This window comes from Lingula anatina, chromosome 1 (genome assembly GCF_051362555.1).
Source record: "Lingula anatina isolate TDL-2025a chromosome 1, LinAna3.0, whole genome shotgun sequence".
Taxonomy (NCBI): Eukaryota; Metazoa; Brachiopoda; class Lingulata; order Lingulida; family Lingulidae; genus Lingula; species Lingula anatina.
The window spans coordinates 42,940,800-42,965,027 of record NC_141767.1 but is presented as its reverse complement, the minus strand read 5'-3'; the positions used below and the strand labels follow the sequence as shown (position 1 = coordinate 42,965,027).

The window sequence follows — 24,228 nt, the reverse complement described above, 5'->3', positions numbered from 1 at the left end:
AATTCTTTTGACAGCAAAGGAAGTTACTTCCTCTCCTTCTGTGTCGACTGACTGATAATTTCTGTAATGTGGTGAAAAAGGATCCTCTTCTTTTAAATATTAACCTATTTCTGTTTTTTGAATTTAAAAAAATCAGTAATATATAATTATGTATTTATTTTTTGAGATGTTGGACAGGGCAAGGCCAGGTGGCACTGATAATCAAGCCATTAAATTAAAAAAAATAATAATAATAATAAAAAAACGAACGGGTTTTTGCTCTTTAGTTTTGAGGAATGCTATCAGCAATTAAGGCTTTTTCATTTATATATAAAAGGTTTTGCATCGGTTGAGGAAATTTACAGTGCATTTCAGGTTTTAAAAATAATAAAGATGTGTAAAAACATGGAGAATGTGAAAAAAAAAACACTATTAGTATTGTAAAAAAATAAATAAACGACATTTTTGGATATAACCTAGCTAGCTTTTGTTTACAGAATATTACATGTACCAATGGAACTGTAATGAATATCAACACTCTTCTTTTATCATTTTCCCATTTCTTTAATTCATTTCGATGTATTTTTGTTTTAAAACTGCACTGCAACGTCAGAAATACTATATTGAAACATTTACAAGCCACACGCGACTCACTCGTCGCACATGGTTTTCTTTGATCAGGTGCAGTTGACACATTAGATTAGGTCCAGTTGGCATGCGCTAGTTGAGACAGCCTGCCTGCATTCGTCATTTACTTGGCGAGGTATGTCGTGCAAAAAAAAATCCACACTGATATGCTCTTAATATGTGTCAGAAGCAGCCAACAGTATCTTTGTTTGTGAAAAAGACTTTTGCACTTAGCTAAGCAGTGATCGATATCTTGGAATGATTTCCCAGGCATTAACTCTTCTTTTACGTCACTTATAAAGGGATGTCCCTATGCGCACTTGCATTGCGCACCAGTTCAACCTTGGATTTCCATTGTGGGTTACGGAATAATTCGTACGGTTCCCAGGCATCTTTTTATGTATTGCGGAATTTTATGCAAAGGCGGGACTCAGCGAAGGATGCCTAAATCTTAGGAGAATTTGACAGCTGCATCTCGAAGAAAGTGCAACCAAGGCGATGAAGCAAATCAAATGAGTTAATCAGGTGGGTCTGGGTGTTTTGTTTGTTAGGATTTGTGTCACAGCCTCGTTTACGAACCGAAATGGAGAAGAGCGTGTGACTAGCTCTGTAGTGAACAGAAACGTGGAAGACTCAGCAAGATCTCAGCCCTAACAGACAGGAGATCAGTAGGGTTCTTAGCCTACCATATAACCTTATTGCTCTCCGGATAGGTAGGACACTAGATTACTGGGCAGATAGGTACGTTTAAGGTTGAGAAACCTTAGAGCCAAACTAGCGACTGTCTCTGTCTACTCTGACACTGACAGACTGGTGAAGTGTGGATTCTTTTCTTCTAGTGGACTTTTTTTAGTCTGTTGATATATATAATGTCTTTCTGTGTGTATTGATGGTAAGAAGGCGACGTGTGCTGTTAATATCTTGCCGTAGTGGGCGCCCTGCCAAATGAGCAGTTGCCACAAATCTTAGTGGAGTAAAACGGGCATGGGAATGTAATTAACATAATTTGGTCTCACCTGAAACCATAAAGGCGTTTATGCAGCAGGTATTTTACCCACCAGAAAATTGAAACCTTAATATTTGTTATTTGTGTGCCCTGGTATGCAATTTTTAGTGGTTTATACAATATAGCTATGCCTCAATACTAGTGTTAGGCGGTAGGTGTGTTGTGATAAGGATGTGAGATGTAACATGCCATGTCAGTTATGCTTCATGCATTAAGTAGGTCTGAAAATCTACTGATAAAGCAGAAGACATTTCTGTGGTTACTGGTGCTTATTTTCCCAAACTCTACATGAAAACCCCTTCCTATGTATAAGCCCATTGTCTAGACTTAGGTTTGATTGTGCTGTCTTATGAGCATTGTTTCTGATCACATACACATTTTGAATAAATTTCATTAGCTACAATGGTGTTGGGCATTTGTCCTCAGAATATACCTGGCTGTCAATGTATTAAGTTGGTAACTTTATCGAAATGTTAACTAACATAAAGCAAAATTAAATTTGTCAATAAAGATATCGAAACTTAAATAACTTATAAGTATAAAGTATAGGTATTATCAGTGTCAAAAATGTTTTTTACCTGGAATCTTTTAAAAGACATTTTGGAAATATTATGTGTAAATGTCTTGCACACAAAGTAAACAGGCCACTTTTATCAAAAGATGGCCTCAGAAAGATGGACAAATTATGATAGGCTGTCAGTGTGCAACATCCAACTTTGGTGATTTAATGGACGTGATGGACAGCCTTGTATTATTATTATTACTATTATTATTATTATTTTTTTTGTTTTGAAGACTTGACTTTGGTTAGTTACTTTATTATACATAATCGCCAAAAAACAGTTTTCACCTCTGCAAGTAAAATAGCTGAATGATTGTTATTTAAATGAAATGTTTGAGATATTTACATTGTTAACATGCAATAATTGGCAGAAGATACATTACTAATGTTTAAGTAGCTTAAATGACTGCTGATAGAAAAATTTTCAGAGCACATTGGTAATAGTAATGAACAGAATTGTTTTGAGAAATCTTTTTACTTTATTATTTATGTAATTGATTAAATTCAAAATCTTATTGGATGTTCTCATCCTTTATTATCAAGTTGACTTAAATATTATTGGCATTATGGCAGGTAAATGATAAATTGAGTATATGGTTTAATAAAATGTTGCGTGAACTAGGTATATAAGGTAACATTCAATTCCATCAAGGCAACAGTTTACACCAAGGTATATATGTATCTTGTACACTGACTATTTTGGAGGTTGTTTGCACAAAGCCGTTATATAAATTGCTGGAGTCACACATTGATACAGTAGTAGCTGAACATGGGAAGATGTTGTTATATTATATATGTTATGTTACTTAGATTACCAGGATAGAATTACAGGACATGATTTGAAAAAATTAATAGTAACAATTTAGGTGGTGATTGTGCTTTAGATCTATTTTAAAGTCCACACAGCCTCTCAAGTCATCATTGAGTGTTGAGACATAAGTTCTTCAATAAAAGCTAGAGTATTCATGGCGGTTCATGTTCTTGACAGTTTGCACTCATGCACTGTTTTTGTAATTTCTGTTGCTCTAGACAGTACAGATCCCCAACCTGTACTTTAGCACCATACAAAAGTGCAAAGTTAGCTTATAAATAAACAACTAAATACCAGACATATTATGGATTATTACTTGGATACCAAATTTAAGAATGGCCAACTGAATATTAAAAGAGAAAAAAATTATGCAATGAAGCACCATTTACATAGTGATACAATGAATCTCATGTGCTCATCTGGCATATTCCTACATATGATATTTAAACTTGGTTATTTTAACATAGAAACTATTGATATTGCCACTTAGAGTACAAACTTCAGAAAGGTTTTAATTTGAAAAGTGTTAAAAGGTAGATGTAGGCAATAAAACTTAAAAAAATAACTGCTATATATTGAATTGTACAACATTTCAATGTCTTTAAATGAGTTTAGCTCTAAATAGAAACAGAAGTGTTAAAATTATTCCAATGATTGGAAAATGTCTACAGTTGGTAGCATCTGTGGCAATACAGATGTGTAAAAATCCAAGAATATTCACAGAAATAAGAGTGCCCATAATCCTAGTCATGACATGCTTTCCTAAGTTCTTTGTGGTTCATAGACAGGTCAACAGCTTGGATGGAGCAAATACCATGATTGCTTATTAATTTGTTGCTATATCTCTTCATAAAGTCCTTGGAAATTAATGAGTGTTCTGACATAAACTTCATTGTGATTTCTGAGAAATAGTTACTTTTGTCAGCAATGCAGTCTAGTTGTAGAACACTTATGTGAAAAAAAGATTTTCTCTGAAATATAAATATGTACTGGTAAATAGCAAATGCATTGAGGTTTTGAATCATGTCCTTTGTTTCTGGGAAGTGTTTCCATTGCTAAGGATTAAAGGCCATTTTTTCTTTTGCTCACTTTTTACTATGTGAAATGATGTCAGTTTTCATTAAAAGCAACTGCTTTATTTATGACAGGTTCCAAAATACATTTAATTAATATGAACTATTAAAATGTTATATACTAGTACATGACTTTCTAATCACAGTATAAGGGTTATAATGTTCATCAGGGACACTTTCAAACAATCTTATTATTCAACAAAAATGGTATATATTTATCACCTAAATAATATTTGTATACTTACTAAGCCTGTCACAGTTTGCAAGGTGCACATTTTCAAAAAAAAAAAAAATAATAATAATAATAAATTTAAATAAAATGCATATTGCCTTCTTTTTGTCTTTTTTAGGAGAAGTACTCACTAAGGGATTTCTGTCCCTACAAAATAGTACACAGAATGGGTACTCTAAGCACTCTGACTGAATTTTGAACAACCATGAGTTTTGCATCCTGAATGAATAGAGAGATTATTTCCATCCATAAAAGTAGTTTGTAAATGGTAGTTTTCATAGTGCATTTGCACTCTAGGAAAACAAGTGAAAAACTTAATTGGTAAACAAATCAATACAGAAAATATGTATGTCTTTTGGTATCCTTTATTTTCAAGGAAATACATTTTTGCATAGTTGATAGAACTGTTGGAAGCTTTTGGAGTCATACTTGTTGGAAGACATTGGTAGGGATTTATAAATTAATCACATGCTTAACGAATGGGATTCAGAGATAATCCTTTGTCACATGATTTTGGATGGCTTACATGCACCCTGTCACTTTGGCATGCACCATATCTACTAGTATTATTGTCCAAACCAGCTAGAATGAAGTTATAATGCCGGAGTATCACCTCTTCTAGACAACATCAGACTTGGATCTTCCCCTCTCAGAAATCTTACAGATAGAGAGAGGGAGAGAGAGAAGGGCTTATTATATATTGAAAACACACACACACACGATCAAAATAGTTTGGAAACATGGAAATGGAATTATTTTTCAGTAAATAAAGAAACTATGTAATGAAGTGAAAAAAATCTTCATTGTATATAAAAAAGTAACAAATGGTAGGTGCATGATGCATCAATATTTGGTTAAAATATTTACCTTAACTCACATGGTTATTTTATAATTATTGAAAATAACCATGCTTCCAAACTTTTTTGGTTAAGTGTAAATTTGATTTTCCAAAATACTGTGGAACGGCCCTGTAAATTAATGTTTGATGCACCTTCTCTCTTAAATCACTGAGAATAACCAGACACAAAATGGATTGAAAATATCTTTTTCTTCAAATGTCTTGGTGTCTTATGTGCAGGGCATAATTGAAGTTGCAATTATTCAATGTACAATAGTCTTTTTCAATATATAAAGCCAGACAGGGTGTCTATACAGTTGCCAGCTTAACTGGCTTGTTTTATTTCCCCATGTGCATAGAATTTTCTAGAAAATTTTGAGTCATTTTATTTTTTTTCTTAGAATTACGTAAGATGTGGTGATAAATTTTTCAAGGAAATTGTTAACCATTGTGAGATAATTTGCCTTGAGCAGGTTTAGGTTAAATAATTTGGACAATTAAACAATTGCTTCCTTTTCTCACCTTTTTTTGGGCATAGAATTTTTGCACCAGGTTCTAAATTGTTTTTTCTTAGTGCTCTGTTATCTAAGGAGAGATGGTGTCAGACAATTTATTCTGTCAGCAATGACAATTGGCTGTATTTATTTTCCTCCAAGAAAGGTTTTGTTTTGAAGTATTTGTGGTTATATGTTTTGGTTTATTGACAAACAATTCAATTCTCTTAGGAATAGGAACAAATATCACATATATTTGGTAATGAGATTCAGGCTTGAGAGAGAGAATATGTTTTTGCAATTTATAAAGACTTGTTGATCAGGGGCAGTTATTTTCATTGTTGATTCCAGTACCATGGTTGTCTGCACTTTAGACTATTCTCTCTTTTAACAGCCATTTCTACAGTTCAAAATATTGTCGAGTTCTGTCACACAAATGAAATATTTGAATTTTATTCACAAGAATATTATATATACATTTCATTGCAAAATTATTTTTTCAATCATGACTTATTTTTAAGATGAGTGTTGGTTTTATAATTAAACCTTTCATGTGTTGTATATGTTTCTGTGTTTTTCAGGTCAGTAACTAAGATGGGCACGCAGTCCTGGAGGTGTTGGTTCTAGTCTTTCTGAGCAGGAGAAGATGCTAAAGAGGACAACCAGTAAAGGAAAACCGGACATGTCAAGTCCAGGAGTTGCTTCTCGTCTCGCTGATTACACCGGATCTAAAGACTACGCTACCCCTGTTCCTAGTCAAGGCTGTACAGTTATGGCAGGCCAACCTGGCCCTAGCAGTTTGGCTGGCTCTCCTGGAGCACAGGACTATGACAATACCAGCCCCAGTGGCATGCATGATATAGTAGATGTTACCTCAGGGATTGAAGGAATTTATGTGAGAGAAAAGGAGCCACTGAAGGTAAAGTGCTTCTCTCATAATTTGTTCATGTGAAAAACACATTTAAGAGTTTTTTTTTTTTTTTTTTTTGTGGAAAATTATATCGGAATTTTTTTTCATATCTTTGCCAAATTTTATTAAGTACCAGTTTTTCCCCATTTAATTTGGGCAAAGAGAGAGAAAATAAATAAAAAGAAAAATATTGAATTTTGCCCTAGGCTTTACATTTTCATGTGAAATGTCATTTTAAGGTAAGGTGAGGTAAGAACAAGAGAACATATATATATATATATATATATATATATATATATATATATATATATATATATAGACACGCACACTTTTTTGTACTGAGGGGTAAATGTCAATACAACACAGACATTTTAGAAGGGTCACTCGGTGCATTGAAAGATATTTTTGGGACCTTATTGCTCATGCACTTGGACTGAACTTGTTTACCAAAGTGGGAATTTTAAAGCTAGCACTGATATCTTGTATGAGAAGTGTTTTATTAACATTTACCTGCAAAAGCCCCCTGGAATTTAATTTCTGAATTTTGTATATTTTACTATTCTATATGGCTTCAAAATAATTTTTGACTTTGTATGATAATATACATTGATTTTATTAAGTTTTGAAAATACTTTTGCACCTAAACAACTGGACCATTAGCTTCTTGTGATATGTTTTACTCTTAGATTGGTACAGAAATGAATTGACACCCTTATTTAAAGATGCATACAAAGTCAATTTTTTGTCACAAAAACCAACCAAATGCCAGCATATAGTTTCAAGTAGTATAACTAAGAGAATTACCAAAAGGCATTGTTTAATTTTACCCGAAAATGATGTTTGAACGGATTTTTCTGCTGGCATTCTAAGCTGTATGTCAATGGGGCAGGAAAGTAGGTCACGAAAGTAGGTTAAATTTACAACCACAAATTTAAAGAAAGGAGCAGTCTAAAGGTCTTTTATTGCTGATCGAGTGATCAATTCAGTTTATCCCTTGGCATGTCGAATTTATTTGAGTCATATAAGAATCTAGTAGAAGTGGTTTACATGTGTTACTGGGAATCCACGCTCCACCGATGCTCGGTTCGTATGTACCTTTAATAGGTTGAATTATGAGAATAATAAATATTCAGGGAAAAGGGTATACATTTATGTGTGTGTGAAAAAGAAAAGAAAGTGCAAACATGCAAACATATGACCCATATTTAACAACAATTAAGTTACAGACAACTACTTTCTAGACTGGCTGCTACAGGGGTTGACAATAAAAAAATATAAATATATATAGACAAGTAAAATTTTTTTAAAAAACTTGCAAAGATTTGACTCTTTTTAGTTAATATCAGTCGGGTGAGGGAAGAATTGAACAACTATGGCGAGAAAAATCTCTTGTACTTAGTAAATAATATTCTTACTCTGCAAATCTTATGTAAGAGCAATTCTTAGCACTTACACATTTTTCTTTTCAAAAACAATTATTTTGAATTCATACATATGTGCTATGGCAAAGGTCTTTAAATCTGACTGTCACAGGTATTATCAAGAATTGGAAGACATTGAAATGTGTTACTAATCTCCTGGTGCTGCTGCAAACAGGTTGGAAAATTTCTTGGCACTTGTATCAGACTTATTATCTAAATCCATACTTAATCAAGAATTGATCTGCCATGTTCTTTTAATTGACTGCTTGTAGATTGCTTAAATGCCACAGCAGACTTTTGCAATCAAGTATGGAAAATTGAAGTTTGAACTATGTATGGTTGTGTCTTTTAGAATAAGATTAAGTGATTAAAAATAATAATTATTTTTCAAAAGCATTCAGTACCATATACAACCAATATGCCTGAAAAGATGTTTTAGCATTAATTATGTTCTTGGTATTGCTTGCAGATGAACATTGCTATTAATTTTCAGTCAGATTCCTAGATAATTATACAATCGCTTTGCAAATGGATAATACCCATCTCTGAAAACAGACAGCACTTGTTTGTAAAATATTCTGTATAAGATCAAAATTATTGGGACACAGAAGATCTTTTATCATTTTTAATGATAAAGAAAATGTGTTATGAAATAATTGAGAGGACAGGTGCCAGTTTGCATGGAACATTAACCATTCTGTATATTTAAAACATGGACTTGGCTGAACTTACTAGAGTATTAGAAGGTGGACAGGGGGTTGCTTGAGTGCTTTGGTTACCCTTTGAACTTGTTTCAGTTGATGTTAAGAAAAGAATGCATAACTATTTGCCTGGAGATGACTTTATAAACACCCAAATATTTCAAGTATTCTCTCATTTAATATCTGATTCAAAGCATGCATTGGTATCTAGAGATGCAACTATCTGTCACTGCTGAACAATTTGACACAGTTGCATATATATGCATACCTGAACTGATAGTACCCTCTACATGAATACAGGAGGCTTTTGCCTTTGAAGGAAGTAAGTGGTAGTGCCTTCAAACTTATCAAAAGCTTATTGAGCTCAGGTATTTGTTAGTTTTGAATCACTTTTAAACCGCAAGATTGAAGACTTAAGAGAAATATGCCTGGAATTTATACAAAGAAAACATTGAATTGAAACACACATACAAAAAAAGCACAAGGCTCTTGATTATGTTATTTTTCTATTATCTTTTTCAATATCATAAAGAAACAATTTATTATTTCATGATTTGACTTTTAGGAGATGGGTGAATAAGGTGATTATTATGCAAAATGCAAGATGTTTGATGTTTGCCTCAGTAATGCAGTATACAACTGTAAATAGTAATTTTTGTGAAATGTTTCTAAATTAAAGTATTAAATTTAAATAAAAAGATGCACTGAAAGCTAGCTCTGAAAAGTTACAATTAAACCAATGAATGGTGTAAAACATGCCCTGTAACACGATCAGAAATGTATTTTGATTATTCTTTGGAACATGCAAATTTGATAAATTTTATTTAAAATTGCACAAAAATAATGGAAGAGATATTCCAGAATTATAGCTGTTTGAACCTTGCAAAGTATGGAAACTGAAAGAACAGGGGTGGAAATTGAACTTTCTATGTGGGCAACTGATACATCAAATCTGTAGGAATGTGCTAACTAAATGGGCGAGAAGTAATCTGTGGTGGGTGTATGTAGTAGGTGTGATACAAGACCTTCATGGCAGTGGTTGCTTGAATAATCACTTGGTGTGGGAATGGTTATAGTGCAAATAGACGTAAGGTGCCAGTGTCTGGGGTAACAGTCCAGCATAAAATCTCTTGAATTGTTTCTGTTTAGTTATTTTCCTCTAAAAGTTTTTTTTTTTTTTTTTTTTTTTTTTCGTTGCCATTGAACTACATCAATAGCAAGACCAACCAACATTGAAAAGAATAGGTCTGATCAGAATTAAATAATGTTATAACATTTGGAATAGCAGGGTTTACATAATTGCCATTTTGATCTCTTTGTTTAGTAGCATTTTGTAAAAATGGCTCAATTTGAATACATGTGTTGATGAAAAAAATGTTTTGTTATATTTACTGATATTAAAGTTATTCCCATCATGTCTCTCAACCATTTAATACTTTTAAATAAGATATCATGTTATTGGCAGGAAGGTCAATTCTTGCTGTCATCAGATACATTCTTTATTCAGTGGAAGATTAGAAAAAATCTCACTTTGTGTTGTCTGTCTCTGATTTAATAATATGTTTTCTATGATAATGCACACGTGAGCCAATAGCTTTGTTATTAAGAATGAGTTGTCATTTGTCAAGCAGTTGACCTTTTCATAATCACAGCATTTCACAGAACAAGTTACCGATTCTGTGATTTTATGTGGGTGGACCAAGGAATGCATGGCTAATGGCATGTAAGCTTTCAGACCATGCTGCCCTCTATTGTTGAAAATGGGCAGGAGTTTCAGTTATTCAAGATGGAGGCAAAATCACATAGATCCCCTTTGTCATTCAGGTTCAATATATTCAAGCTGGTCTCTCTTAGACATCCGTGTGCTGATGAAATACAATGGCAAGTCAGAACTGGGCTATATTAAGATGTTGATATATGATAAATGGAATAAAATTCTGCTTTATGTATCCTGGTATGTAAACACTCGGGGATTTTTTTTTCATCTAGAACATGCTTAGTAGCTACCCTGGCAATGAGTATAGGGAAAGTTGAGTGCCTAGTTGCATTATTAACCCGGAAAATAAAACTTTCTCTGCACGTTTGCGCACTTTTATCGCACATTGCATATCTGCCATTTAAACTGTAACCATAGTTACTTATGTCACATGAGCATTACGCCATTTTAGTCTAGTTGACGGAGTCTGCAGCAATGTCTGATTACCAGAAAAATCTGGCCCTTGGCAACCTGGTTTAGCACATTCTGGGAAATTATTCCAATAGATTGCTAGTGCAGTATTTCAGATTAATTGAAAATCATTGTATCTGCCTGCCAATGAGATGGTAAGTTATCTTGGATAGTTTTCCCAGGGACGGCTAGGATGCTACGATGTACTAAAGTCTGTGCATAATGCGCTCTTATTATTTCTCGCAAATTAAATTCGGTGAACTATCCTAGTCCTCTTGCACGTGTAGTAGAACTTTGTTAGATGACCGAGTTAGCGTAGTGCATCGACATAGCAAGGTGAACCGAGGTGCCAGATGGGAAGATGTCTCTCATGAAAACCCACAATGCCAATCGTGCAGGTTTGAAGCCTGCACGGTATTGGGAACATATTTTGAATGTTTCCGATTTTATGGTTTACCGTGTGTCACCTTCCCAGTCTGGCAGCAGCTCTCTGTGCAGCATATGAGGAGCCTCAACCAGGCCACTAGTATGTCATTATGCCTGATCTAGCTGGCCTGGGAATCTAGCACAGTGAATCTGCAGAGCCAAACCCCAGGGATTGTTGCCATTTTCCCAATTTTCAATATAATGGATCTGTGCAAATGTGCAGGTTGTATCCATTGAGTAGGGTATCTGCACTTGTCTGGCCTGGCATAACCTGTTCATCCAGGGGCCACATTGCAAACTAGCAATTAACTTTAATAAACTCTTTATCTTTAAGCAGTCACCATCTGCTGAGATACCCCTGAAATATAAGGTGGTGTCTAGTTCCTGGAAATTCTGTTTAACCAGTTCGCCAGTTCTGTCTGTGTAATATGACCAGGGAGTTCAAGGTGAATAACCCCAGATACAGCTTGAAAATAATTGATGGGGAGTTATCTATTCCTGGGGTCCAGTTTAATGTGCAAATGGCATTTCTGTTTAATAAAGCACTGGCATGTCAGAGATCTTGGGACGTGTCATATTTTGTCATGTCACAAGGTTGGTGAAATTTTCCTGTCTGCTTTACAAAATGTCAGAAATTAAAGACTTTGTATTCAGATGTTGAACTCCATAGCTAGAATACAAGTATTGATGTTTAAAACCTTATGAATAGATTGCATTTATTTTGATGATATTGCCCTTTGTAAAATCCCAAAGACATGCCCTTAAGACCATAGTCATCAGTGTGTGCCAAAGGTGCATATATATTTGGCACAATTCAGAAAAAGTACAAATGGACTGGTCTTGAGATTTTTAAAGTCATATGTACTTAAAATAGGTTGAATTATCCTTGTCCCATCCTTGGAATGGTATTGATTGAAATTCTGAAGATGCAGAGAAAGTGCTCTCTTATATTTCTGCTGAAGATATGAGGTATTTTCTCATGATTGTTATGTCCTTTGCTTCTTAATCACTTGAGTACAGTTAATGCTAACTCATCTGTCTTAGAAAGGTTTCTCAAGTCACTTGTTTTTTCTACACATGCTTTTGTAAATACAATGAATTGTGCTTATCATGTGGATGTTGTAGGATAAGAAGGCCAGTACAGCTTCAATCCAGTTTGGTGCTGAGGAAGCTCGGGAAAAGCAGGTGAGGGTGAAGCAACCGGGGCACAATAAGGCCAAGACTCCGGGAGCAGGGAAGAGACCCACTCATAAAGCAGACTTGGTAAGTTATGAATTGTTCTAGCCCAATGTTTAGGTATATTTAAAGACTTCAAAGCTTGTCCGTGAATGACTAGATTCCTGTTTGTTACTAGATCTGGGTGTAGAATTATAAAGGTAATACACTGTAATATCTCACATATGGAGCCATGCTTTGGTTTGAAAGAAGAGCACTGTGTTCAAAAGTAGGAATGTTGATTAGGTGAAAAGTCCAAGACTAGTACATGTTTTAAACAACCACAAACCTTCGAGGGGGTTGTCATATTAAGAACCCCACAGATTTTTGGACAGTGAAGGACATTAAACAAGTTGGTTTTCCCCTCAAACAGCAGCATTAAAAAGGTACAGGTTTATCATGAATCACTTGCAGAATGGAGATCTTCTGAAATTTGTTTCATTTATATCTGAATCGAAGATTTATGTAAGGACTAAAAGTCTTCTCCATTATATCGTGGTCATCATCTAGACTTTTCTTAGTTATTTGCAAAGAATGTAATGATAGCAATAATTTTTTGAATACACAGCTAAGAGCCTTTGTAAACAATGTCCCACCTGATCCCCTTGTCTTATTTCCTTCATTACTTGGAATACTTCTCTGGCCCAGTTGCTGGCTGCTGAACCTCTCTGTTGAGACAGTAGTCAAATGCTGCCCTTTCCAGTGAAAAAGGAATGATGAAATTTAAATGGGCATTTTTTTTTTTTTTTTTTTTGAAAATGAACCAACAAAAGATTGAGTTAAAGGTACATTGATCGGAATGAATCACAGCTGATAAGAATGCTTCTGATGGCATGCCATAGGAAAGCAATAAAATGTATTAAACATTTTATGTAAAAAGTTTCAGGTTCATTTCTTATAATCATTGTGAAAAAATGTATTATTTAGATATCAGTTCACATTGCCTCACTTGTTAGCTGTCAGTTTTTAAGATTTGTTTACTCTTTTTTTCATGGTCTGAAAATTAGTAATGATTATGTCTGGGACTGTTTATTATACCAATTCAGTATCTAGTATCAATTCTTTTCCACAAAAATCTGGAAGTGGACATATTTCAAATTTTACGTAAAATTCTGTCGTGCATTACTGTGCAAACGAATTAGATATAACATTTCAACTCATGAATTTTATTTTACCGTTGTTAATTTCTCTTTATAGGATGTGTCGAAGGAATTTCAGAAGTGTAAGGAGGATGGCTCTACAAGACTTGATCTCAGTAAATCTCAGGTTAGGAAAAAAATTAACCACATCTGAAAGTAGACCAGTCAAAGAGCATTGAAAGATTCACAGTAAACATGGTTTTTCACATTTTTAAGAGATGTGTGGGAAATTGGCAAGTGTTTTTATGTAGAGATGAAGGTGGATGTACCTTAAATATTGCTTGGTTAATTGACCTTGGATATACGCAGTAAATAATTTCAAATGCACTGCAACATTTACAGTTGTTTTCACAACATTGGTACATTGTCTTTTTATCATCAGACATTGCATATATGCATAAATTTATGACACTTGTGGGTATTCAGAATTTTACATTCCAAATGTATTTGTTTCATCGAAGAATTTAGCAATAGTGGTATTAAATGCATTGGCAGTTTCATTATTAATTCTGTAACTTAATTTTCAGATTACTGTCCTCCCAACATCGGTGAAAGATTTGACCCAGTTAGAGGAGTTCTACTTATATGGTAATCGCCTGGTCAGCCTGCCACAGGAGATTGGCTACTTGAAGAATCTTCAAACATTAGCGCTGAGTGAAAATTCTTTGATGAGTTTGCCACCGTCATTATCCTGTTTAGAAAAGGTCAAGGTTCTGGATCTTAGGCATAACAAATTAAATGAGGTAATTGTTAAAGGCATTGTCTTGAAGTTAAAGTCATGGGGATTGCAGGGGCCTAGCAATTAAAACCTTGGAGCCAAGATGTTATCTGTTTAATGGCATGTGTGGAGGCAGGGGGACCATCGGGAATCAATGGCATCGTTTTTGAAGTGGGGTCGGCCATATTTAGTTGGCAGATCAGTTAGTACTGGGATCATCTTTTCTGAATGGCCCCTTAAAGTTATATTCACATTGACGACTTGGCTCTTTATAGAAAACTTGAAACCAGGCAGTTGTCATGACATAACCGTTTTTGAACTTGAGGGGATCATTTTGAAGCATATATAAAATTGATGTTATTTTGAAGCCGTAAGTTCATGTTTTGTGAAATAGGGGTAGTATCTCCTGAGGGGGTGCTAAGGATTCTCAAATGGTGTGTTTATGATAACTGTGTAGATCTATTAATCATTTTTCATTTTGTTTCTTTTTTCAGATCCCAGATGTTGTATATAGTTTAACATCATTGACAACCTTATTTCTAAGGTTTAACAGAATCAAAGTGGTGTCTGAAGAAATTAGAAATTTGACTGTAAGTAGTGTTTGATAAGGTGCTCCATTATATTTTTATTTTGTGTAAGAGAGACTTTAATAAGATGAAGGTTTAAGTTTATAAAGTGAAGGATATATTAATTATAACCCTGCAAAAACATCTTTCTTCTGTGATATATTTTTTTCCCCAAATTCTTCAGCATTTTACAATTTAAAAGAAAAATACTGCAGTTATTCTCAGAAAGTTGTTTAAAATAGTCACTTACCTGACTGTTGTTCTTACAAAGCATTTAGCCAGGTATGGGAATAACATCCAAATTTCTTGGTCTGGTATACGACACCAAATTTAAGCAAACCTAGAATCAAGTATTGCAAACTCAAAAATAGATTGTAAACCTATAGATAACATAGAGTGGGATGATTCCACTTTCGATTTAATAACACCTGGAGAGTGAGGCCCTGGATTCCTTGTACCATTTATGAACAAGTGTGTTAAAACAATCCCTGGAATTACCATTAAAGTCTGCTCTGTACTTTATTCCCGGTCTCTGCAACCTGAATCCCACTAACATCAACCAGTGTTATTTGATATTGTGCTAAAATCAATCTGAAGATTTCTGATTTTTTTCTATTTTTGACATCTTTGTTTCCAGCACCTGACAATGCTGAGTCTCAGAGAAAATAAGATCCGTGAACTTCCCAGAGGCATCGGCAAACTGGTGCATCTTGTTACGTTTGATGTCTCACATAACCATTTAGAACATTTACCAGAAGGTGGGTGATTTTTTTTTTTTTTTTTTGGGGGGGGGGGGCTAACTTTGAAGGACATATATCCTTGACACATATTGTGTGCTGCATGGCTGAGTCAATGAAAATCCAGTGTCCTGGATTTCTTTTTATAAGTATAACTGAGGTAGATATATTTTGTTTTGTCAGGCAATGCTTTTCTTAATATGAAATTTTCATTTCAAAGAAAATTGTTACATTCAACTTTCATACTGAAGCATTTTTTATATTGAATCAATTTTCTCTGCTATGGCATTAAATTTAGATCTTGTGTGAAAATTATATATACTTCAAATTAAAGCAGACATTTTGACAAAAAATTAAACAATCTTCATAAGGATGGGTTCGATGTCTGAGATCTTCATTGAGCAGCTTCCCTTTGCTGAAACTCTTCCTGTATTCACTGGTACTGCAGTTTTAAAGAAGAGCATTGCAATTAAAGCACATTATCTGTATTGAAATGCCTCCGTAATAGGTTTTATCGATATTTAATGTAAATTCTCTGTCGCCAGACCATGGTTGTTTTTATTTGAGGTCCTGTTCACATTAGGACTAAGTTGGATCAGAAAGGAGACTAATTGACATCACCCACATCCAGATTATGTAGGGACTCCCATATTAAGTTATATGGTGATCTAGTGACTTCAGTCAGTGTGGTATCTGGCCTGAGTTAGTCCTGATATGAACACAACCTTACTCTAAGCAGCCCACATAAACAAGGAGGAAGTGTTTTAATATTTTTGGTTTCTCCTGATAGATCCCAAGTGCACATGTTTGACCTTAATACTGAATTATTTGTCCTCAATTTTTACACTGGAAGAGGATGTGTTTTTGGTAAACAATCTTTAGGTTAAAAAAAACTTGCGTGAGAATGTTTCAATGTGGGCAGATGGGGATTGTTAATGATGAAAAAATGTAGAGTGTGGCCCTCCTCAAAGTTCATTAAAAAGTCATCCTACTTTCTGTAGCAATATGATGATGGATTCACAATTATGATCCTCTGTGCATGTAGCTGTCGCATGATAGTGAGTTTAAGCCAAATACAAACACAATTTTGCTTTATGTAAGAGGGAAAATATTTAACTGCGTTTTTCCAAATCTATCATTGATTAATGAATTCAAATGTCTGATTGAGCTAAACTTATTCCAGTGCAACTGGGTTTTATTCTTTTCCAGCTTTCTTATCATTTTGAGTTGTTCTTGTTTTTTTACAGAAATTGGTCACTGTGTCCAGTTGAACTCTCTAGATTTACAACACAATGAATTGTTAGACATCCCTGAATCTATAGGTAATCTTCGCTCACTCACAAGGCTAGGGTTGAGGTAAGAAAAATTAGGCATAATTTTATTGTTATTATTTTACAATAAAAATAACAAGTATTCCTGTTTTGTATTTTGGTATAGTCCTTGTTCAAGAAAAAAGTTTTGGAATCAAGTCATCCAAAATCAGACAAAAGCTGCATATCTGTTTTATTAACAGCGAAATGTTTGGTTTTCAGGTACAACCGTTTGAAAGGTGTCCCCAAATCTCTGGCTCATTGCGTAAATATGCCAGAATTTAATGTTGAAGGGAACAATATTTCTCAACTGCCTGTAAGTAACCATCAGCACCGCATTGTCTGGGTGGCATTTGTTGTCAGTGCTTACTACAGAAGTGTGAAAATTTAATAAAACTTGATAAATTTCTTGGAACAAAAAATCATCTTTATCTAAGATTTATGATAGTAAAGCAAGTTGTTTTGGTAACAGTATTTTCTGATATAACTTGCATTTGATTGGTCTGTCTTCCAGGAGGGCTTATTATCTAGTTTAACCAACTTGACCACAATCACAGTGTCCAGAAATGCATTTACCTCATACCCAGCAGGAGGCCCCTCACAGTTCTGTTCAGCTTATGTAAGTGATAAGGTCACTATGACTGGATATCTTGGTAAAATGTTCAAAGGTTTTGGTTATAAAACACGCAAACAATTCCTGAAAACAAACTTTAAAAAAGACTATTTTGTTGAAATTGAGCGATCATTTTTGGTCATATCTTTAACAAGGTGCCGCCTTGTATTTCCTCTTTATATGTAGTCTTAATGAAAATAACATTTAAATCTTGATAAATTTTAGGGTTAAAAAAGAGTAAATGTAATGAGATTGCACTTAAATCATTTGTGATACTTCATTATTTCAGTCCATAAACATGGAACACAATCAGATCAACAAGATTCCATTTGGAATCTTTTCAAGGGCTCCAAGTCTCGCCAAACTCAATATGAAGGATAACCAACTCACTTCATTACCATTAGGTGGGTATAGCTAAGCTGTTTCATTGTTTTGGAAAAAACAACAGATTTTCATACTTTTGCACTTTGTATATCTGTGGTTACTTTTTATATTCGAGCAAGAGGCGTGAATTCAAACATGAAAATCAGTCTAAGTAAAAAAATTTAAAAGAAACAGTTATTAATACTTATAAGATAAAAAAAAATATTGATAACAATAATAATGAATAAATAAAAATTAATAAATAACAAATTTTTTCTTTAAAGAAAGCACTTATACAGGATACAAAGTTTGGATAAAATGTTGATTTAGTTCTCTAAAAATCACTATAATAAGGAAGGTTTAAAGGTACAAATGAACTGAGCATCAGTGGAGCATGGATTCCCAGTTACATGTATCAACCACTTCTACCATTTCTTATATATCACAAATAAATTTGAAATGCCAAGGGATAAACTGAATAAATCACTGGATCAGACATAAAAGAGCTTTATACTGCCCCTTTAAATTTTTAGTCAGAAATTTAACCTACTTACATGACCTACTTTTCTGCTCCATTGATATACAGGATAAAATGCTAGCAGAAAAATCCATTCATACATCATTTTTGGGTAAAAATTAAACAACGCCTTTTGGTAATTCTCTTAGTTATACTACTTGAAACTATATGCTGGCATTTGGTTGGCTTTTGTGGAAAAAAAAAAATTGACTTCATATGCATCTTTAAAATGTTCTGTTTTTACCTCCGTTAGAAGATGTTTGAGCCTGTAACATATTTCTAGTCCTATTTGTGTCATCAGCTGTCATGCTGATATAAAAAAAATTAATATTTGAATTGAAAACCTATGTATTATTGCATGTCTCAGACACATCCTGGATTTGGAATGAAAACAGAAACCTTGTTATGCAGGATGGCGTGCATGAAAGCGACACATTACAGTGATTCGCTGAAAAAATCGATCGTGAAAATGCCAATTGTCAAACCATTGAATGAAACTGCAAATCGCCCATCCCATGTTATTATGTTATTACCACAACAGTGACTAGCTAGGAAGAAAGTAGTTTGTTGACATCAAACTTTCATTGACATCCCTCATTTAGAAGATGGCTTACCTGGAAATTTTAATTTGACACGATTCTAGGTCAGTCACCTGTTTACAAAGTGCCTTGAATTACAAGGTTATGGTACTTTCTTGATTGTAATGTATAAAAAGGTCTGATAATAAATACCCATGTGTGTTTAAGTGAGCTGTTTTTTTTCCTTTTATAACAAGAAACTGGGAATGTAAATAATTCTTGGCAGTGTTTGTAGACATTCACAAATTCTGAGAATTGAACTTGATTGTAATCATCAGTGGTCCTGAAGGAATTCCAAAAAAAAAAAAGGACATAAACAGGCACATCTGTCTTTCTTTCCAGACATCGGCACATGGGTGAACATGGTGGAGCTGAACCTGGGCACTAACCAGTTGACCAAAATTCATGAGGACATACAGAATCTACAAAATTTAGAGGTGCTTATATTGAGCAACAATTTGCTGAGAGTAAGTAACTTTATATCCCTACACAGAAAGATGCCATCTATTCATGTAAAATTACTTAAAAAAAGTATAATGATAAAAATATGAAAATGTGGATACACCAGCTGTACAGAAAACCCAACAACAAACTCATGTATGTGAATTGCAGCTCCAACCACCCTCCTATCATGAGAAATATTCCTGATGTAACCCAACAAAGAAATATTCAGGGAAACAGCACCAGCTTATAACTGGACACTTAAAATGTGCTGACTGCACCCATAAAATAAAATATAAATAAAAACAAACAAAGAACAAATTATTAAGAGTCATAATATTCAGTGCTGACAATTATGACCTCTTGAGTTAACAAAAACTGCTATGTAAAACTTGATTGCCCTTTGAATGTCAGCTGTCTAACTAACAACGTAGTGTACTGTAATTGATAAATATTCTTTGCTTTTTTCAGAGGCTTCCAAGTAGCATGGGCAATTTGAAGAAACTACGGGTCTTAGATCTGGAAGAAAATAAACTGGAATCCTTGCCGCAAGAGATCGGTAAACACCTTTATATGTTGACACACACACACCATTTTGTTTTTAAAAATGCTTGATTGTTGCAATTCTAAAGTTGTTTCTTTTTTTTTTTTTTTTTGCATATGTGTAATTTATGTATTCTTGAATTTACAGGTTTTTTGAGGGAGCTGACTAAGCTTGTAGTGCAATCCAATCAGTTGACAAATTTACCAAGAGCAGTAGGGTAAGCATGCAGTGTAAGCTAAATGTGGCATCATCATAGATCATGTGTGGAAATAAGTGATACTCTCAAGTGATTTCGAGAGCAAAGTGACAATATTCATGATTTTTAAAGATAATTCTTTCCTGTCTGTTATTTAAAAAATAATATTGAAGACAGTAAAGCACTGCAAAGATCTCATTAAAGCACTGCAAAGATCTCATTCTCATTAAATCCTCTCCTTTTTCTCCCTCAGCCACTTGCAGAATCTTGAATACCTGAGTGTCGGGGAAAACAACTTGAAAAGTCTCCCTCCAGAGATTGGAACTCTAGAAAACTTGCACTCACTGTACATCAATGACAATTCCAACCTGAACAGTCTGCCGTTTGAGCTGGCCCTCTGCACCAACCTGCAGATCATGAGCATAGAGAATTGTCCGCTGGCAGAAATACCTCCAGAGATTGTGCAAGGAGGACCTTCACTGGTCATACAGGTTGGGGGAAATATTTTTGAAAAAGAAACCAGGTCTTGTACAATGATAGTACAAGGATAGCATACCCATGTCATGCAGATCACATGGTGTTAGTAAAAGATCTAGAACTATAAGAATATTAGGTGACATGGCAATTTCAGTCAAACATCATGTCAGCAATGTTAATGTAATGGAATTGTTATATTCAGAGGTAACATAATTGTGATCTGAATGTGACATGTTTATGTCAAGAATAATAAAAAAGATGTGATATATCCTTCTTAACTGAGCTACAATCTTTGATTTGAATAATTTTGGGTTGTTTTCCAAATAATAATAATAATTTATGTGTATTTCAGTATCTGAAGGTCCAGGGACCATACTGCCAAATGTGAGGTGTGTCCAGGTGGAGATGGACCCTGTCATGAAGTACTTAAGTGTAGTACTTAATTTACCTGCTGCCAGTGCTAATACCAGGGCAGGAGCAATTTCTCTACATGAAAAACATTTCAGTTGGTGCAGTTGGTACCATTGCATCTGCTGCAACACAGAAACAAGCAAGGGGCAGTTGTGTGAGGAACTGACACACAGACTGGTACAGAACTTTGACATGCTTGTCTTAATGTCACATTCATGTGAATAGCCCTAATAGTCCAGTTTCATTGCTGTGTTGGAATGGTCAATCAGCGTAGACTTGTGAAAGATCCAAGAAAACACATACACCAAGCTCTTATGTGGACGGAAAAGATAATTTATATGTTGTCCTTTTAATTAAAAGGCTTGGCCAAAGCAGTGTTACCTGACTTGTGAAAGCCACTGATAATCTGGTCAGTAGTGACTTGATATAGTAGGACGATGTACTGAATTATGGAAAGCTAATACATGCTGAAGCAATTGCTGATCATCAAGGGTACAAGGGTAAGGTGCTTTGTTACTGGTGGCACAGTTTTGAATGTGTACACTTAATATTTATAAAAAGTGATACGTGGAACAGACTAAGAACATTGTTGTTTATAAAGAGAGGGAGTCTTAGTGCACCACAGAAAGGTGGGCGCTCCAGCATATAACACAGGGTGTGCTTTTAGATACAGGATTTTCAATACAGGGAATACGGAGCTCAATGAAAGAACGATAGGTACACAATAATCATGGAAGTGATGTCCTATGGAGATTAAAGGAGGATGGAAAGTGAAATTGAAAATATTTGGATGTAATTAATGCAGGGGCTGTTGAACTCCTTTCACACATTTAATTATGTGGAAGCGAGATAGACGATTGCGCAAATATATGTGGTTGTTAAAAGGTCTCGTAGAATATCAGCCATGCTTGAGTCAGAAGGAGATGGACAACCTGGAAATGGCAGATATCATACACCAGTAGACTAGGATACAGAGGTCCTCTGAAGCAGTGTTGATGGTCATCCATGACTCTGGCATATTGGACTATCTGACATGGCCATTCTTCAAAAGCAACAATTAGAATGTCATTTTCAGTTCCACATTTTGACATTGTGGTCTGCCTTATGCTGTCAAATAGAAGAACCAGGCAATATTGCAGCCTTATGTAGGTGTGGGCACACACAAATGTATGCACTGTTTTTAGTCCATCAGACTTGAACAAGCCAAATGTAGTAATTCTACTGAAGCCAGTACACGTTTGCTGTATTGTATAAGACTAATTTGTAAAGATCATGACATGCTATCCCTAGAATATTATTACATTGTATGATACAATCTAATGATGTTATACTTAATTTTTTTATTTGGCTGAAGGAGATATTTTGATACATAATTGTGTATAGTTCTGTTCCCAACCACAAGTGTGGGGGTCTCTGATAAAGGTCCTGTAATTTGTTATGCTTAGATAGCAGTCAGTTGTTGAACATATTAGCTTTGATTGTTATATGTTGTGTGGCCTGACCAGGCTGTGACTTCATGAGAGGAGGATCCTTCGCTAAGAGTACTGGTAAAGTTCTATGCCTTGCAACCACAATCCTCCCAAAATAGCCCTTTTAAATGAAATCAAACGCATTGGTGGATACAGATTTTTTCCAACTTATACATTTTTATCAAAATAGTTAAATTGGAAGATGGAATAGTGTATTTTTTTCTAAAATGAATTTATAATCTTGTGCAATGTTTCTTTATTGGAAAGTCAAAATCTTTGTTGATAGCTTGAAAAATTGGTGTCAAGCTTCAGGTCCAAAGTTTTAAGAAATAGGGTTTTTGGCAATGGACCTTAACATTTTTTGTATTACTTTATCACAATTTGACTCTACAGAGGGAACAAGACGTGAAGATGTTTTTTTGTTGTTTTGAGCTATGCAGGACATGGCAAAATAAGATAAACATTTTGCAAACACAATTTTAATTAATAAATTACCAATGTTTCCATTGTAATAAATTTTCTGAATTGCTGATGTAAGATAGGTATGGATTTGTGATATTAAAGACTCATTTCATGTTGAATGCACCCAGTTTCAGAATCATCTCATTGTGAATCCTATCCTGTGGCAGTTTCAGCATATTTGGCCAGATATTCAATGCACTTCTTATTTGGACCTTTTGTCTTGAAGGATTTTTATGGAAAAGGAATATGTTCAGTCAATTATTGGAAATAAGGGTGGAATCAAATAAGAAAAATGTGGTTATTTTTCTTTTTGCATGCTGTAGTCCTTGTTAATCAGTTGTGCATCCAGACTGGCAATTTGTTCTATGTACAAGGAGTTGACAGAGTTCCTTGTTTATGTATCTCTACTCTGTTGTATAGGATTTTTGTTTGAAGAAATGGTGCCAATTTCTGTAATAATTTTATGTATAAAAATGTAATTAGACTTGTTAGCAGCATGTGGAGTAGCAAGCCAAGATGAGTGTTCTCTTTATAGTGGCAATCACCAATGCTTTCTTCACTGTAATACAGAAGTTCCATGTTGAGTATTTAAAATTGTCCTCTGGCAGAAAAGTAATATATTATCAATAAATTCTTAGCCAGAAACTTGTTTGCTTCTTGGTCTTTCAAATATCATTTAAGCATGAAGGACTGACACCCAGCAGCGTTTTATTTTAATTAAAACTAATAAAGATTTAGGTGGTCAAGAGTACAAGATCACTTTGGCACTTTCAATTGTTGAGAAAGGGGTGGGAAGTTTTCTGACCAAAGGCAAAAGTGAGGTGACCATTCTAGCCAAATCGATTATAAAGGGGTCATACCACAAAAAATGAACACTAACAACAGTGATTTCTTCTGTAAAACTAATTTTATATTAGTCAAATTGCTGCAGATATATATTAGTCTTTAATTATTGTAGATTTCTTTATCAAGGGTGCTATAATGTAAAATGATGAAAAAAAAATTGGGGTTTGTTAAAAGAATGTAAATATAGCACAAAGTGTTTACTTTTTTGTGGAATGACACACCATATACCTCACCATTTCACAAAATTTGCAAGGATGAATTGTTGCTAAAAACACATACAGGTTGTGTCAGTGACTGGATTGGGTAAGAAAATGCACTAAAAGAAGATAATCTTTTGAAAAATTACACCTGCTCAGTGCTATGTTTGAGCCCAGTCCCA

The 24,228-nt window shown here is 34.4% G+C and overlaps 1 protein-coding gene across 3 annotated transcripts; it reads left to right on the top strand.

Annotated features, from left to right (window-relative positions):
* Window positions 1-912: 912 nt before the first annotated feature.
* LOC106158523 (uncharacterized) lies at window positions 913-23,648 on the top strand. Of its 3 annotated transcripts, none has more exons than XM_013534551.3 (16): window positions 913-1,131; window positions 6,204-6,541; window positions 12,373-12,510; window positions 13,660-13,728; window positions 14,129-14,344; window positions 14,814-14,909; window positions 15,523-15,643; window positions 16,870-16,978; window positions 17,155-17,248; window positions 17,447-17,551; window positions 17,835-17,949; window positions 19,346-19,470; window positions 19,916-20,003; window positions 20,136-20,205; window positions 20,438-20,675; window positions 21,014-23,648. In XM_013534551.3, exons 2-16 carry the CDS (start codon window positions 6,269-6,271, stop codon window positions 21,047-21,049), a joined length of 1,893 nt encoding a protein of 630 aa, XP_013390005.1. In that variant the 5' UTR covers window positions 913-1,131; window positions 6,204-6,268; the 3' UTR covers window positions 21,050-23,648. The 3 variants fall into 3 exon arrangements, with proteins under 3 accessions (XP_013390005.1, XP_013390004.1, XP_086859042.1); XM_013534550.2 differs by lacking the exon at window positions 913-1,131 and adding an exon at window positions 1,163-1,347; XM_087002916.1 differs by lacking the exon at window positions 913-1,131 and adding an exon at window positions 1,167-1,319.
* Window positions 23,649-24,228: the final 580 nt, after the last annotated feature.